This window comes from Wolffia australiana, chromosome 11, assembly GCF_029677425.1.
Source record: "Wolffia australiana isolate 7733 chromosome 11, ASM2967742v1".
Lineage (NCBI taxonomy): Eukaryota > Viridiplantae > Streptophyta > Magnoliopsida > Alismatales > Araceae > Wolffia > Wolffia australiana.
Window position 1 is genome coordinate 17,172,157 of NC_135845.1, and position 12,912 is coordinate 17,185,068.

Below are 12,912 nucleotides of genomic sequence, written 5' to 3' on the forward strand. Positions count from 1 at the left end.
TACCCACCCGGCGGAGCGCCACCGCCCACAAATTTGCGGCCGGATGTTTCCTTTAAAGTTAAATCTTATTTCTTGCACTATAAATTTCCCTGATAATTCCTAAAACAATAATACTTAACTATTGAAACTTATCTAAAACAAAATAAATAAGTATTGCATTTATTTAAAATAGTTTCTCTAGTTTTAATTTATTTAATTTATTTTCCAATTTGGATAATACTTAAAAATCACGAGAAGTATAAAATCACCTAAAATAATTACTTTAAAATATATTGGAAATGCAATTTACTCTCGCAAATACATCGTAGGCAAATACATCAATATGAAATATTTAAATTCATAAATATGTGAATATCTAAATACGTAAAAATTTAAGCAGTCCATAATGTAAATATGTAACTACCAAACTACGTAACGACCTAACTACGTAGATACCTAAGTTTGCAAATACAAGAATATATTATCACCTAAGTACCAAAATGCATAAATGCATAAATATGCAAACATGTTATTACCTAAAGACGTAAATATTTAAATACCTAACTAGGGAAATACGTAAGTACGGGCATGAATATAAATACAAATACAAATATTAATACAAGTGCAGTTTTATGCGGTGAATACATGACACAAATGATGTCTTTACCTATTAGAATTGTTTATTCATTTCGTTTAATAACTATTTTGATCTAAAATTTGGTCTTGATTTTTAAACATTTGATATGATTTTTTAGTTACTTGTTGACGTAACTTGTAGGTTTTACCAGACCCGTTCCGATGGCGTCATTCGTTTGGAGGCGGTTAACGACGACGGACTTTGGATGACGAGGACGCTTTGTCCACAAAATACTAGAAGCTTGATACTTGGATTTGGGAGGAAGGGTAGAGAGACAGAAAGAAGCGCGAGGGTTTGTGGTTGCAGGAAGGAGCTACTCGGCCCCTCGATGTGTCGTCAGAACTCCAAGGTTGCTAGAATCCGCGCGATTTCGAGCTTTAGCGAACGTTGATTTCCTCCTATGACCCGTTGTTTATGCCCTGGGTTGATCCCTCTCTTGCTAAAGTCCGATTTCGACACCATTGCTGCGGTTCTTGTTCTCTCATCGATACCGGGGATTCATCATTCTGGTACATTTTTTCATTTCCCCTGTGCTATGTGTTTACTTTACGGTCATGGATTACCCTTTGCCCTGTGCTCAACGAATCCGCCTGCTCGGAATGTTTTCTTTCTTTTTTTGCTGCATGAATCAGCGCGGGATAACCCTCAACTCGGAAATTAGAAAATAAAAGTTGTGGACTTGATGGGCAAGAAAAACAATGCTCTTGTTTCTTCCGAAAAATGCTTTATTCTGTCAGGAAAACTGGCAATCGAGGCTAGATTTACCTTTTTCGTCTGGTTCTTGCGGTGCGTCGAGCACGCTTTTGTACTTTTCATATTTTCCAGGTTGACATTGCAGGAGATTCCGCGCGGGTTCCCTGAAAACTTGATTTATCTTTCGCAACGTGCTAAAAAACTTATTTTCTTTGATCCCCGAAATGGCTTGAATTTGCAAGCCTAAAGAGTTTATTATGTGATATGGCTTGTTGTTGGGAACCGAAAGCCTTTGTTCAGTGTGTTTCTCTTCCTATTTATTCGTGCTTTAGGATCGAGAAAGATGAGTCTTCTACTATTAATTTCTAAATCTCATCAACGGCCTGTTCGCTATTTCAAAAGTGAAATTTATAAACTATGGGAAAAAAAATCGACTGATGATTCAACTGCGAGATGATGAACTCTGGAAAGGAAGATTGAGAGATGATCTCTACCTATTTGACTTTAGTAATTTCCATCCTATTTAATCTCCGTTTTATGTTTACTGTCCACTCGTGATGGTTTATTATCATCATCATCTTCTGACTCATCAAGCACAGGTAGCCGCTGAAGACCATGGTTCAAATTGGAATCGTGGCCATTTGTCAGTATGGGGGCAAGTTCATCTCCAACGAGGATGGCTCAATGTCCTATGTCGGTGGTGATGCCCACGCTATCGATCTCAACACTGATCTGAACCTGGAGGATTTCAAGTCTGAAATAATGAGCTTATTTGACATCGACGTGACCGCCATGTCGATCAAGTACTTTCTCCCAAACAACCGACAAACCCTCATCACCGTGTCCAGTGACAAAGATTTGCACCGCATGATCGATTTCCACGCCAACTCCACCACTGTCGACGTTTATATCTTGGACAAGGATTTGGCCAGGTATGCCAAAATCATCATCCCTCAAGGCGTAGTAGATTGAAGTGTGAATAAGATATACTTCAGGATTACAGTTTCTAGAATCTAAAGACATACTCTCGCTAATTATGTTGTTGCCTGAAAAACAAAGTATGCGTCGAATCTTCCTCTTTATGTTTCTTACATCATTAGGTTCTTTTTTCTTAAAAAATACATTGCTGGGTCAGTTTCTCAAGTTGCACCATGACTGCAGGCTGAGTGGAGGCCTCCTGGGGTCTTCGGGAAATTCGGCGAATGTCTCTGGTCGCAACGCCAAACGTCGGAAACGGGTTACGGCCGATATGGACAGCTACGACAGGTTAAAACGCCAGACTCTCGCGCTTATCCCTGCTTTGTGCTTGTTAATAATCTTTCTTAATATTTGGTTGAGCGAATTTATATTATTTCCTTTTTTTTTTTCCAGGATGATTAGTGCTGCGCCGCCTAGTTTCCCTTCTCTGTTGCAGACTGACGACGAGGGACAGGGAAAGCTCGTCGCCATGGAGAATCTGGGCAGGAGGTCGGTTGGGCTTGATTTTTTTTTTGATGAAAAGGTTGAAGAGAATGTGAAGCGGGTGGGCGTTGGTGCAGGGGAGGGGGGGCCGGCGAGATGGAGCTGTCGGCGATGGCAGGCTCCGGCGGGGGGGACGGGCTGATCATTCCGGGGCCGTCGGTTCCGGCGGAGAGTATCATCACGGGGGTGGGTCAGGAGTTCGACAACGTCAAGGACCTGCGCGCGAAGCTGTTCCAGTACGCGATGCGGCGGGGCTTCGCGTACAAGTTCGTGAAGAGCGAGCTGACGCGCGTGACGGCGCGGTGCGTGGTGGAGAGCTGCCCGTGGCGGCTGCACGCGTCCAAGTCGTCGTACAAGCAGAAGATCGTGATCAAGATCCTGAACGGGGAGCACAGCTGCGGGTGCGGGGGGGGCGGGGAGGTGCAGCCCAAGGCGACCAAGAAGTGGCTGGTGGACGTGATCAAGGACAAGCTGCGGGACAGCCCGCTGTACAAGACCAAGGAGATTCTGCGGGACGTGTCGGAGGAGTACGGCATCCACCTCAAGTACTACCAGGTGTGGCGGGGCAAGACGGACGCGCAGAAGGAGCTGCTCAACCTGCACGAGGAGGCCTACAATCAGCTGCCCGTCTTCTGCGAGAAGATCCTCAACAGCAACCCCGGCAGCATCGTCACGCTGGCCACCTCCGCCGACCTCAAGTTCCGCATCTTCGTCGCCTTCCGCGCGTCGCTCCACGGCTTCGAGTACGGCTGCCGCCCGCTCGTCTTCCTCGACCGCGTCCCGCTCAAGGAGAACACCCACCTGAAGCTCCTCGCCGCCGCCGCCGTCGACGGCGACAACGCCGTCTTCCCCGTCGCCTTCGCGGCCGTGGAGGCCGAGTCACCGGAGAGCTGGGCCTGGTTTCTGGAGCAGCTGCGCTTCGCGGTGGGCGCGGGCCGCACCCTGACCTTCGTCTCGGACCGGGGGTGCGGGCTGGAGGAGGCGGTGGGCAAGGCCTTCGGGGACTGCTTCCACGCGCTCTGCCTCGCCCACCTGGTGGAGGACTTCAAGGCGGAGCTCAACCGGGGGCCCTGGTCGCAGGGCGCCAAGGACGCCATGGTCGAGGAGCTCGAGCGCGCCGCCCAGAGCCCGCACGCTGAGGAGCTCTACGCCCGCGTCGACTGCGTGCGCGGCATCTCCGAGGAGGCCGCCGCCTGGATCATGGCCGCCAAGCCCGAGCGCTGGGCCGCGTCTCTCTTCAAGGGCGCGCGCTACGGCCACTGCTCCGCCGACGCCGTCGAGTCGCTCAGCGCCTGGATCCCCCCCGAGCGGGAGATGTCCGTCGTGCTCATGATCGACGCGCTGCGGGCCAAGATGGCCGAGACGGTAGACCTGCGCCGCCAGGCCGCTGCCGCCTGGCCCGAGTCCCAGCGGCTCACCCCCTCCATGGAGCAGCGCCTGGCCCGCGAGGCGGCGCGCGCGCACAAGCTCGGCGTGCTGCGCTCCTCGGAGAACGTCTTCGAGGTCCGGGGCAGCAACATCAGCGTGGTCGACACCGCCGCCTGGGAGTGCAGCTGTGGCCGCTGGCAGCTCGCCGGCCTCCCCTGCGCGCACGCCGTCGCCGTGGCCGCGCACCTCGGCCGTTCCGTCTACGACCTCTGCTCCCACTACCTGCGCGCCGAGACCTACCGGGTGGCCTACGCCGAGTCCGTCTACCCCATCCCCGACGTCGACAAGATTAGCTCCAGCTTCGGCGCCAACATCCCCGCGCCCCGCAACCGCCGCCCCCGGACGCTCCTCCGCCAATTGCGCGACCACCTGCCCCCCGCCGCCGCCGCAGCAGCTGCCGCAGCCGCCCGCGGCCACCACTGCAGCCGCTGCAAGGGCTCCGGCCACAACAAGGCCACCTGTAAGGCGCTCCTCTGATCTCTCTCAGTCTACTAAGTCTCTCTAATCTATCTCCATCTCTCTACGCGGACACTAGCTCTTTCTCCTGTTCCTCGATCTTCTTCCTGCTCCCTCTGACCCCAATCTAAGGTGTTAAGGGGGCTCGCTCTTTCGCCTCGGTCGCGGGGGAGAAGAGGGGAGGCTTTGTAAATTTTTTTTTGCTCCTGGAAGAGTTATAACTTGAAGTCTGTATGTTCGTCGCTCACGCGATGGTCTTTAGCTGCGTAACTGCGTAGCCGACCCCGCTCTTGGTCGGCCGTCGACGTCCCCGTTGAGCCGGCTGCTTGAATTTGCCGGGGGGGGTTCGTCCGCGTAGAGATCGACAGTGGAAGGAGGGTCTACTCGTTTGTGGCGAGGAGAGCGCAAGTATCGGGGAAAAAACCCTCTTTTTTTTTCCTTCTAAAGTCTGCTGATTCGGCGATCTGGTATTTTGGGGGGAGGAAAGACATGGGGACGCTCGCCGGGCTGCAAGACCACGTCAATCTTGCGAGGGAGTACGCGCTCGAAGGCCTCTACGACACCGCCGTCATCTTCTTCGACGGCGCCATCGCTCAAATCAACAAGTGAATTACTTTCTCTCGACTGTTTCTGTTTCAGTGCGGCATTCCCTTTTTCATCTGGCTAGATCTGCCCGCGTCGGTGTTGCGTAGTCTTTCGGTGATTAATTAGTGTGCCTGTCGATGATCGATAAACCCGTTCTCTCGACAAAATCACCGTTCTTCTGTGTTCAGTCCTCAAATCAACGATTCGTTTTTTCTGCACATATCTCGGTAGACGAATTAGTTTCTCCATCGGCTTTTTCTCGAGGCTTCGAGTATCTTAATATAGACGCCGCTGTTCTTTGAGTCTAAAAAAACAAGAATTCATATTTTGCGTTTGCCGTAATGGTACGATCGATGTCGATGCTGGTTCCATCCTGCGGTGACCAAAGGATCAACATGGTTAGGACTTGTCGCCAGACATTGGTGGGTTGAATTTTTGGGGAAAATACGGGGGTTGCCGCTGTACGCTCAACATCTATATTCAATTTTTCGCAGACAAGAGGCTGCGATCAGTAATTCTTCAAGTATTTTGTCTAGGCTTCTAAATGAAATTCTCATCATCCAACCAAGTATCAGCCGTTGAAACAAACACGCTCTCTTTATCTGTAATTTTGAACATTGGTGCTCTCTGCTCTTTTGTGATCAGGCATCTCAATTCTCTCGACGATACTACCCTTCGATCGAAATGGATGAAATGCAAGAAAGCTCTGACGGAGGAGCTGGAGGTGGTAAAACAGCTGGATGCCGAACTCAGATCGTTCAAAGACATTCCGGGGGGAAGACGACCTTCTTCCCCGCCCATTCAAACCAAATCTTCTGTGTTCCAGCCGATGGACGAGTACCCCACTTCTTCAGGTAGTACAATGGACGATCCTGATGTATGGAGGCCCCCCAATCGTGATCAGTTTGGAAGCAGGAGGCCCGCTAAAGCCGGTCAAGGCGGCCCGAAGAAATCTTCCCAAGACGGTGTATGGGCGCGCGGCTCTGTCAGTAAAACTGCTGCTGCTGCTCGTGGAGGGAAGTCCAGTTCCTCAAGTAAAGGGGGCTCGACTGTCAGATCAACAGCATTGCCGGGAGCGGCAGGGAAGAAAGGAAAACCAAATGCAAATGCTGGCAAGCCTGATTCTGCGGTAGGAAACCGATCTTCATGATCATCGTTTCAGATATATGTTTTCTAAATCGTTTATTTTTTCAAGCTTGACAAGAGCGTCGATGGAGAAGATGATAAATCCAAAAGGGTGCAGTACGAAGGGCCAGATGCAGACTTGGCGGCGATGATCGAAAGAGATGTTTTGGATTCAACGCCGGGGGTGAAGTGGGATGATGTTGCTGGACTTAGCGAAGCTAAACGACTTCTGGAGGAAGCTGTTGTTCTCCCTCTGTGGATGCCCGAGTACTTCCAGGTAGACATGGTTGTTCTGTCCTGTTCTTTTGAAACGAAAAAAAAATTCGCACAAAAGAACCGCACAGGGCCTTGTTCTGTTCTTTTTTTTTTAAAACGAACAAAATTCGCACATTCACACAAATTCGCACATTCGCACAAGACTAGAACAAAATTCGCACAAAGCGAACAAAAGAACTGCACACGGGTTTGTGCAATGTTCTGTTCGAATTCATTTTTATTCTGTTCGAAAAACCGAACAGAACGAAAAATTCACACAAATTCGCACAAATTCGCACAAAAAGAACAGAACTACCATGTCTACTTCCAGGTAAGTCTATGAAGCCGTTACCCTGACTGCGCTGGTTAAGATGAAGTTGTTTTATTTCCCAATTGATCTTTGACTTGTTGCTGTTATTTGACCATGCGATACTTAATCTCAACCTTCCAGTCATGGTTATGATTTAATGCATTTTTTCTGAAGGGTACTTTGAGTTCTTATTGACTATTGCTGAAATTCTTAGCTAATGAGTTCGGGTTGGATAATTGCTAATTCTTAGCTGGCGAGTTAAGTTAGATTATTTAGCTAATAATTTTGATTCTTTGCAAATGAGTTGACTTGTACATTGTTATTGAGGGGTTATTATCAATCACATTCCAGGGGATACGTCGGCCTTGGAAAGGAGTTCTTATGTTTGGCCCACCAGGAACTGGGAAGACGCTACTAGCCAAGGCGGTGGCCACGGAGTGTGGAACGACGTTCTTCAATGTTTCCTCCGCGACTTTGGCATCAAAATGGCGTGGGGAAAGTGAACGCATGGTTCGTTGCTTGTTCGAACTCGCCCGAGCTTATGCCCCCAGCACAATCTTCATTGATGAAATCGATTCCCTCTGCAATGCTCGAGGGTACAAAGCCCTTCCTGACAACAGTTTTTCCCTTGGTTCTCCCTTTCTGAGGACCCATTCATCAGCTGGTTGCGTTTTCATGCCAAATGTGCAGTGCCTCTGGCGAACATGAATCATCACGACGAGTCAAATCTGAGCTTTTGGTCCAGGTCGATGGCGTCAACAACAGCTCAACCGGAGAAGATGGAGGACGAAAAATCGTTATGGTCTTGGCGGCTACTAATTTTCCATGGGATATAGACGAGGCTCTCAGGTTCCTTCCTTCAGCTTCTCTCCTTCGAGTAATCGGCAATATTTGTGTTAAAGAAATCTCTAATTACGAGTGACAAAACTTAAAGATGATTCTGTCTTTTCATAGGATTCTCGGATAGTAGCTCCCAATTCAGGACAATGATCTTGATGATATATATTGGGACATATTGTTCATGCAGGAGACGATTGGAGAAGCGAATTTATATTCCACTCCCAAATTTTGAGAGTCGCAAGGAACTGATTAAGATCAATTTGCGGACTGTTGAGGTATTCAAACTTTTAGCCAACTCTGTCATTTTTTATTTCCTTCTGTTTCATGGCTTAGATACTCTATCTGAGGTTACATCGTTCTAAATCTAGTGAGAACGCTTGTCAGTCTGTTATCCGTTTGTGGACGTTGACCAGTCAAACCCATTCCAGGTGGCGCCTGACGTGGATATCGATGAAGTTGCTAGGAGGGCTGAGGGATACAGTGGGGATGATCTGACCAATGTCTGTCGGGACGCGTCCATGAACGGGATGAGGAGAAAGATTGCGGGGAAGACGCGAGACGAGATCAAGAACATGTCCAAGGATGATATTTCCAAGGACCCCGTGGCGATGTGCGACTTTGAGGAAGCTCTGAGCAAGGTCCAGCCCAGCGTCTCTGCATCTGACATTGAGCGTCATGAGAAGTGGTTCGCGGAGTTTGGATCTGCATAAAACCGTCGTTTCTGACAGCCAGTCAAGACTCAAGAGCTCTTTTTTGTCGCAGCACGTGATGGTTTAATTGTGGGCGATACTACTTAAATTTGCATGGTCAGCTTCCTAGCCTCTTTTTAAAAAAACTTTTCTTTTGTTGTTTTTCTTTTTTGAAAAAAAACTTTTCGTTTGTTGTCATCAATCATCATCTCAAGAACTTGACTTATCTGACAAGCAAATTTGTCCATCTATAGTTCTCTCCGATAGGAAAAGTTTTCCTTGCTAAACTATGTTGTAGGAATGCAGAACAATGGTTCTCGCAGGCTGATGCGTTCGGCGAATATAGGCAGTCTTTTGAGTGCCTAGCTAACCGGCAACATATTTGAACTTCTTAACATTCCGAGCGGTATTTTTTTAATGCTACAAGTACCTTTGGCTTTCTCATTGATTGGTTCCTTGTTTACTGTTTTATTTTTGTTTTTCATAAACTTTCAGGACTTGGCGATTGATATCGTTGATCTTTTTCCTTAGTTCGATTTGTCATACTGAAATATCTGTTGGGTTGCATTGACTTATTTTGGCGGACGAGAGCCTTTCTTTGATAACTTATCATTAAAATAGTCCCGTGTTTGATCCAGTTATCCTAAGCACCAAACTCTCGGAGCGTTTTTTCTGGTTCTTTTTTAAGTTGGAGTGCCCACGTCCAAGAGAATTGTCTTTATAACTCGCTTATAATAATTCCCATGGAAGATCCCGAAAGCAGATACACTTTCTTCGGATAAGAAAAGGTTTTCCAAAAGGCTGTAACCTTTGTGGTATTCATTTTTGATGATGTTACATGCTCTCATCATCTTTTAAAAAAAGGTTAACAATTAGGGATCGTCAAACGTCATCCGTCACATCATGCGTCACCGTGACGGACATGTGACCGATGACGTGACGGTGACAGTGACAATTCAGATGAGCTGTGACGGTGACAAGTGATGGGTTGCCCGTGACGGTGATGTGACAGTGACGGGGTAGGACGCGTGACGTGACGAAAATTCCGTCATGGATGACGTCCGTAACGGAATTTCAATACAATTATATTTTATTACTAAATAGATGGTAATAATTAAATTGTTTAATACGAGATGTATGGTTTAATATGTTATGATAATCAAATTATTGACCTAAAATTCAAATGCAGATAATTTATTAATTAAGTTCTTGACTAAAAAATTAAAGAATATAATGATTAATTTGTTCACAGAAAAGTGATACATTTATATATTTTCTATATGCAGGTAAATAACTAATTTGTTGCCACTTGTCAGGGGATGTAAGAAATTTGTTGTACCAATTAATTTATTGATCGAGAAATTAAGGATTTATAAACGCAAAGTACAGTAAAATTGAATAATTTCTTTTTACAGATTTAAAAATTTTAGTCACATTTAAATAATGAATTATCTTAGTAGAAGAATTTAATAAATTAATATCCTGTTGAAAAATGTAGTATTTATTGTCTTATGTTTTAATATGTTAGGATACCAAAATTGTTGACGTCATATAAGTAACTTAAGATTTCAGTGCTTGGTTGGGAATTTAAATATTTAGCTAAAATATTTTGAATAAATTAGAATTTTTTTTAAGAATGTGAAATAATTAATGTAATAATTAACCTGTTGATGCAGTCGTCACGAAGTCATATTAATATATTAATTTAATAATTTATTGAACAATTTAGTGACTCACCAGTGATAGAGAGAAGATATAATAAATTAATATAACGATAGAGAAAATGCCAAAATTTAGAAACTGATTGTGAAGAAGGAATCTGTTTTGAAGTTTAGTCAAGATAACATAATGACAAAAGGAATTTGAAACTGTAAAAATATCTAATCAGCTAATTTTTCTTGGAACCAAGGTCCTCTCTCCTCCAGGCTCCAACCAACTGCTCCTGTTACTTGAAGAGTAGCGTTTGGCACTGGCTTCTCCACATGCTATGCAATCAAAGGCATAATTGAACGAATGAAAGAGATTAATTGAATGAAAATTCAAAAAGTCTATGGTGTTTCCATTTTGAACAGAGATCGTACATTTGCAGAAAACGAAGACCTGATCCTGTCTTGAGTGATATACAGTTTCAATATTTTGTGGTGACAGATTTTGCAGATACCCAAAATACATAATTTTCTAAGATTTGGTTGAGTAACGAGTAAGAACAACATCACCAAAGTTATCACAAAATGATTGTGGCAAACTTGAGGAGAAAAGTTGGATTCAATCAAGAGCTCTACTTTTCTATATGTAATTGCAATTTTATCTCACTCCAAATCAAAAGGAATAACAAGTGCATCTTTCCAACTCAGAATCCCAAAGAATTAGGCCTTAAATCCAGTTTACATCCCCTCATTCTTTGTGTTTGGAGTATTCTTGCATGTTGGTGACTATTGTCCCTCTTCTTTTAATGGATTGGTGATATGTTTACACAAAAATGGGCATCACCAAGTCAAAAGTGCAAATCACTCTATTCTTGACTTATTCATCATACCGTTTAATTCCTGTAAATGCACTCATGTGCCTAGGAAATATTTATAAGTAGTAAAACTGCTTGTGTTCCTAACGTTCAATTAGGGTTAATTAACAATATCCATTATGTGCGGAATATTATATTCATATAAACATGTCAGGAATCTTAAAATAAAATTTTAAGAACATAATAGATTAAGTATTGAAGTTTCAAAAAAATTAGTAATTCATGATATTAAAACTACACCCATGTTATGAAAGAGTTATCCATTTAATTTTCAATTACCTTAAATTGAGTCGTGAATCAAAAGATGCCATCATTTGATAACGGGCATCCAAATCAGTTATGAACTAGGTTTGATCAAGAGAAAGAGATATAAATCTTCTTATTTATATTATTATCAGTTATAGATAAATGATATTATTTGCTGGTTTAAAATATAATCAAATTCTGCTAACATTTGCAGTCATCCTAAAGTCTTTTATATCTACCTTTTTCCACTCCATAAATTGAAGTGCCTTATTATACACAATAATTGGTATTTATATATGAATATTGAAAATGTAAAACAGTAGATGAGAAATTTGAATAACATAGTCTGAGATCATTTTTGAAACTTGATAGTGGGACATTGATTTTCTGCTGATAGTCTTTAACAAAAAAAGTTAATATACTGCTTGTGGCATTATATTAAATTATAAATACAAATTTATACGTTTATAAGGTTTTAATTATTTGAGCTATGGGAGGCGATTATACCTTTTACGACCAAGAATAAATTGATTTAACATCCACATGTTGTGAATATGGATCAGAGAATTCAATGTGGATATTTACATAATCTATGTGGCAATATTAAGTTAAGAAAATACTTTATGATTTAATACTAGCTTAATTTTCATTTGAACGTGAATACAACAAACAAGTTAGAAAAAAATATTTTGAAGTGATTTTATACCAAGAAAAAACTAATTCTTGTAATATTTATTGATTAGTAATGTAACCATTTCAGAGTTTTTCAGTCTTTTTTTTAAGATTAAATGGAAATTATATATATGATATGAGATAAGTATAAAATCTAAGATCATGAAATGAGGGATGTGGCAAGGGAGAAGATGCTACTTTGGAGTTAATACAAGTAGGGATAATAATGTGACGTATATGTGATATAAAATAGTGATTGAGTAAAGAGTGGTGATAAGATGAGATGGATGGTGAGATAGCAGTAGTAATATGTCCAAGTTAGGGTTTCATGTGTAAAGAGTGGTAAAGATCATAGACAACATACTAAATAGAACATGAGAAAATTAAAAAGGTCTTGAATGTACAGTTTTACTAAAAATTATCTAAATTGTATAACATGCATATAAATGACATTAAAATGCATCATTTTATCATTTGCTCTATTTAGTGCATGAAATGTAATATTTCATAAAAGTGGGGAAACTACACATGAAATGATCCCAAAGTGTCCTTAAAATATGTATAATTACATGACTCGTTTGGATTTATCATTGTGCTTTTAATTTTTTCTAAATTAAATGAATTTATAATAATAGAAAATTCACTTAGATTTGTATAATGGGATTGTTAAGGCTAGTCTCCACAGGGACCAGCCTTTAGAAGTTGATCTAATAGTTGAGATAGGGTGATGGAGAATTGAGCATGATAATAATACTAGTTAAATATATTATTTATAGTTGAGTTTTGGAAGCAATAATGATAATGAAGGTAGTGAGAATTGTAGAAGGTAAGTAAATATTCGGTGGGAGGAAGTATTTAATGGATGAGAGAATTAAGATAGTATGTAACCGTGAGGAATAATAAATGGTATGAGAGAGAACTAGAGAAAGAGAAAGATATTATAAGATATTACATTATATCATTTTAGAGATGTTCGAGATAGGATGTTTGAAATGAGTTAATGATACTATAATGA

General features: G+C 42.9%; 2 protein-coding genes across 4 annotated transcripts; both read left to right on the forward strand.

The window, feature by feature from the left end:
* The first annotated feature begins 862 nt into the window (after nucleotides 1-862).
* On the forward strand, nucleotides 863-4,881 carry LOC144709928 (uncharacterized). The gene is made up of 5 exons (XM_078583607.1): nucleotides 863-1,125; nucleotides 1,909-2,241; nucleotides 2,471-2,575; nucleotides 2,681-2,776; nucleotides 2,848-4,881. The coding sequence occupies exons 2-5, from the start codon at nucleotides 1,925-1,927 to the stop codon at nucleotides 4,673-4,675; spliced, it is 2,346 nt and encodes a 781-aa protein (XP_078439733.1). The 5' UTR covers nucleotides 863-1,125; nucleotides 1,909-1,924; the 3' UTR covers nucleotides 4,676-4,881.
* Nucleotides 4,882-4,925: 44 nt separating this feature from the next.
* ERH3 (P-loop containing nucleoside triphosphate hydrolases superfamily protein) lies at nucleotides 4,926-9,099 on the forward strand. 3 transcript variants are annotated; one of them, XR_013583152.1, is made up of 9 exons: nucleotides 4,926-5,259; nucleotides 5,885-6,368; nucleotides 6,435-6,641; nucleotides 7,281-7,525; nucleotides 7,620-7,778; nucleotides 7,957-8,044; nucleotides 8,198-8,575; nucleotides 8,757-8,864; nucleotides 8,954-9,099. XR_013583152.1 is itself a non-coding variant. In XM_078583608.1 (7 exons), exons 1-7 carry the CDS (start codon nucleotides 5,144-5,146, stop codon nucleotides 8,477-8,479), a joined length of 1,581 nt encoding a protein of 526 aa, XP_078439734.1. In that variant the 5' UTR covers nucleotides 4,926-5,143; the 3' UTR covers nucleotides 8,480-8,684. The 3 variants fall into 3 exon arrangements, 1 of the variants encoding a protein (XP_078439734.1); XR_013583151.1 differs by having other exon boundaries at nucleotides 8,765-8,864; XM_078583608.1 differs by lacking the exons at nucleotides 8,757-8,864; nucleotides 8,954-9,099 and having other exon boundaries at nucleotides 8,198-8,684.
* Nucleotides 9,100-12,912: the final 3,813 nt, after the last annotated feature.

Coding starts and splice junctions, on each gene's coding strand:
- LOC144709928 (XM_078583607.1), top strand. CDS start 1,925: ATGGTTCAAATTGGAATCGTGGCCATTTGTCAGTATGGGGGCAAGTTC. Junction 2,576..2,680: donor GATATGGACAGCTACGACAG/GTTAAAACGCCA, acceptor TTTTTTTTCCAG/GATGATTAGTGCTGCGCCGC. Junction 2,777..2,847: donor ATGGAGAATCTGGGCAGGAG/GTCGGTTGGGCT, acceptor GCGTTGGTGCAG/GGGAGGGGGGGCCGGCGAGA.
- ERH3 (XM_078583608.1), top strand. CDS start 5,144: ATGGGGACGCTCGCCGGGCTGCAAGACCACGTCAATCTTGCGAGGGAG. Junction 6,369..6,434: donor CTGGCAAGCCTGATTCTGCG/GTAGGAAACCGA, acceptor TATTTTTTCAAG/CTTGACAAGAGCGTCGATGG. Junction 7,526..7,619: donor TCCCTCTGCAATGCTCGAGG/GTACAAAGCCCT, acceptor CCAAATGTGCAG/TGCCTCTGGCGAACATGAAT.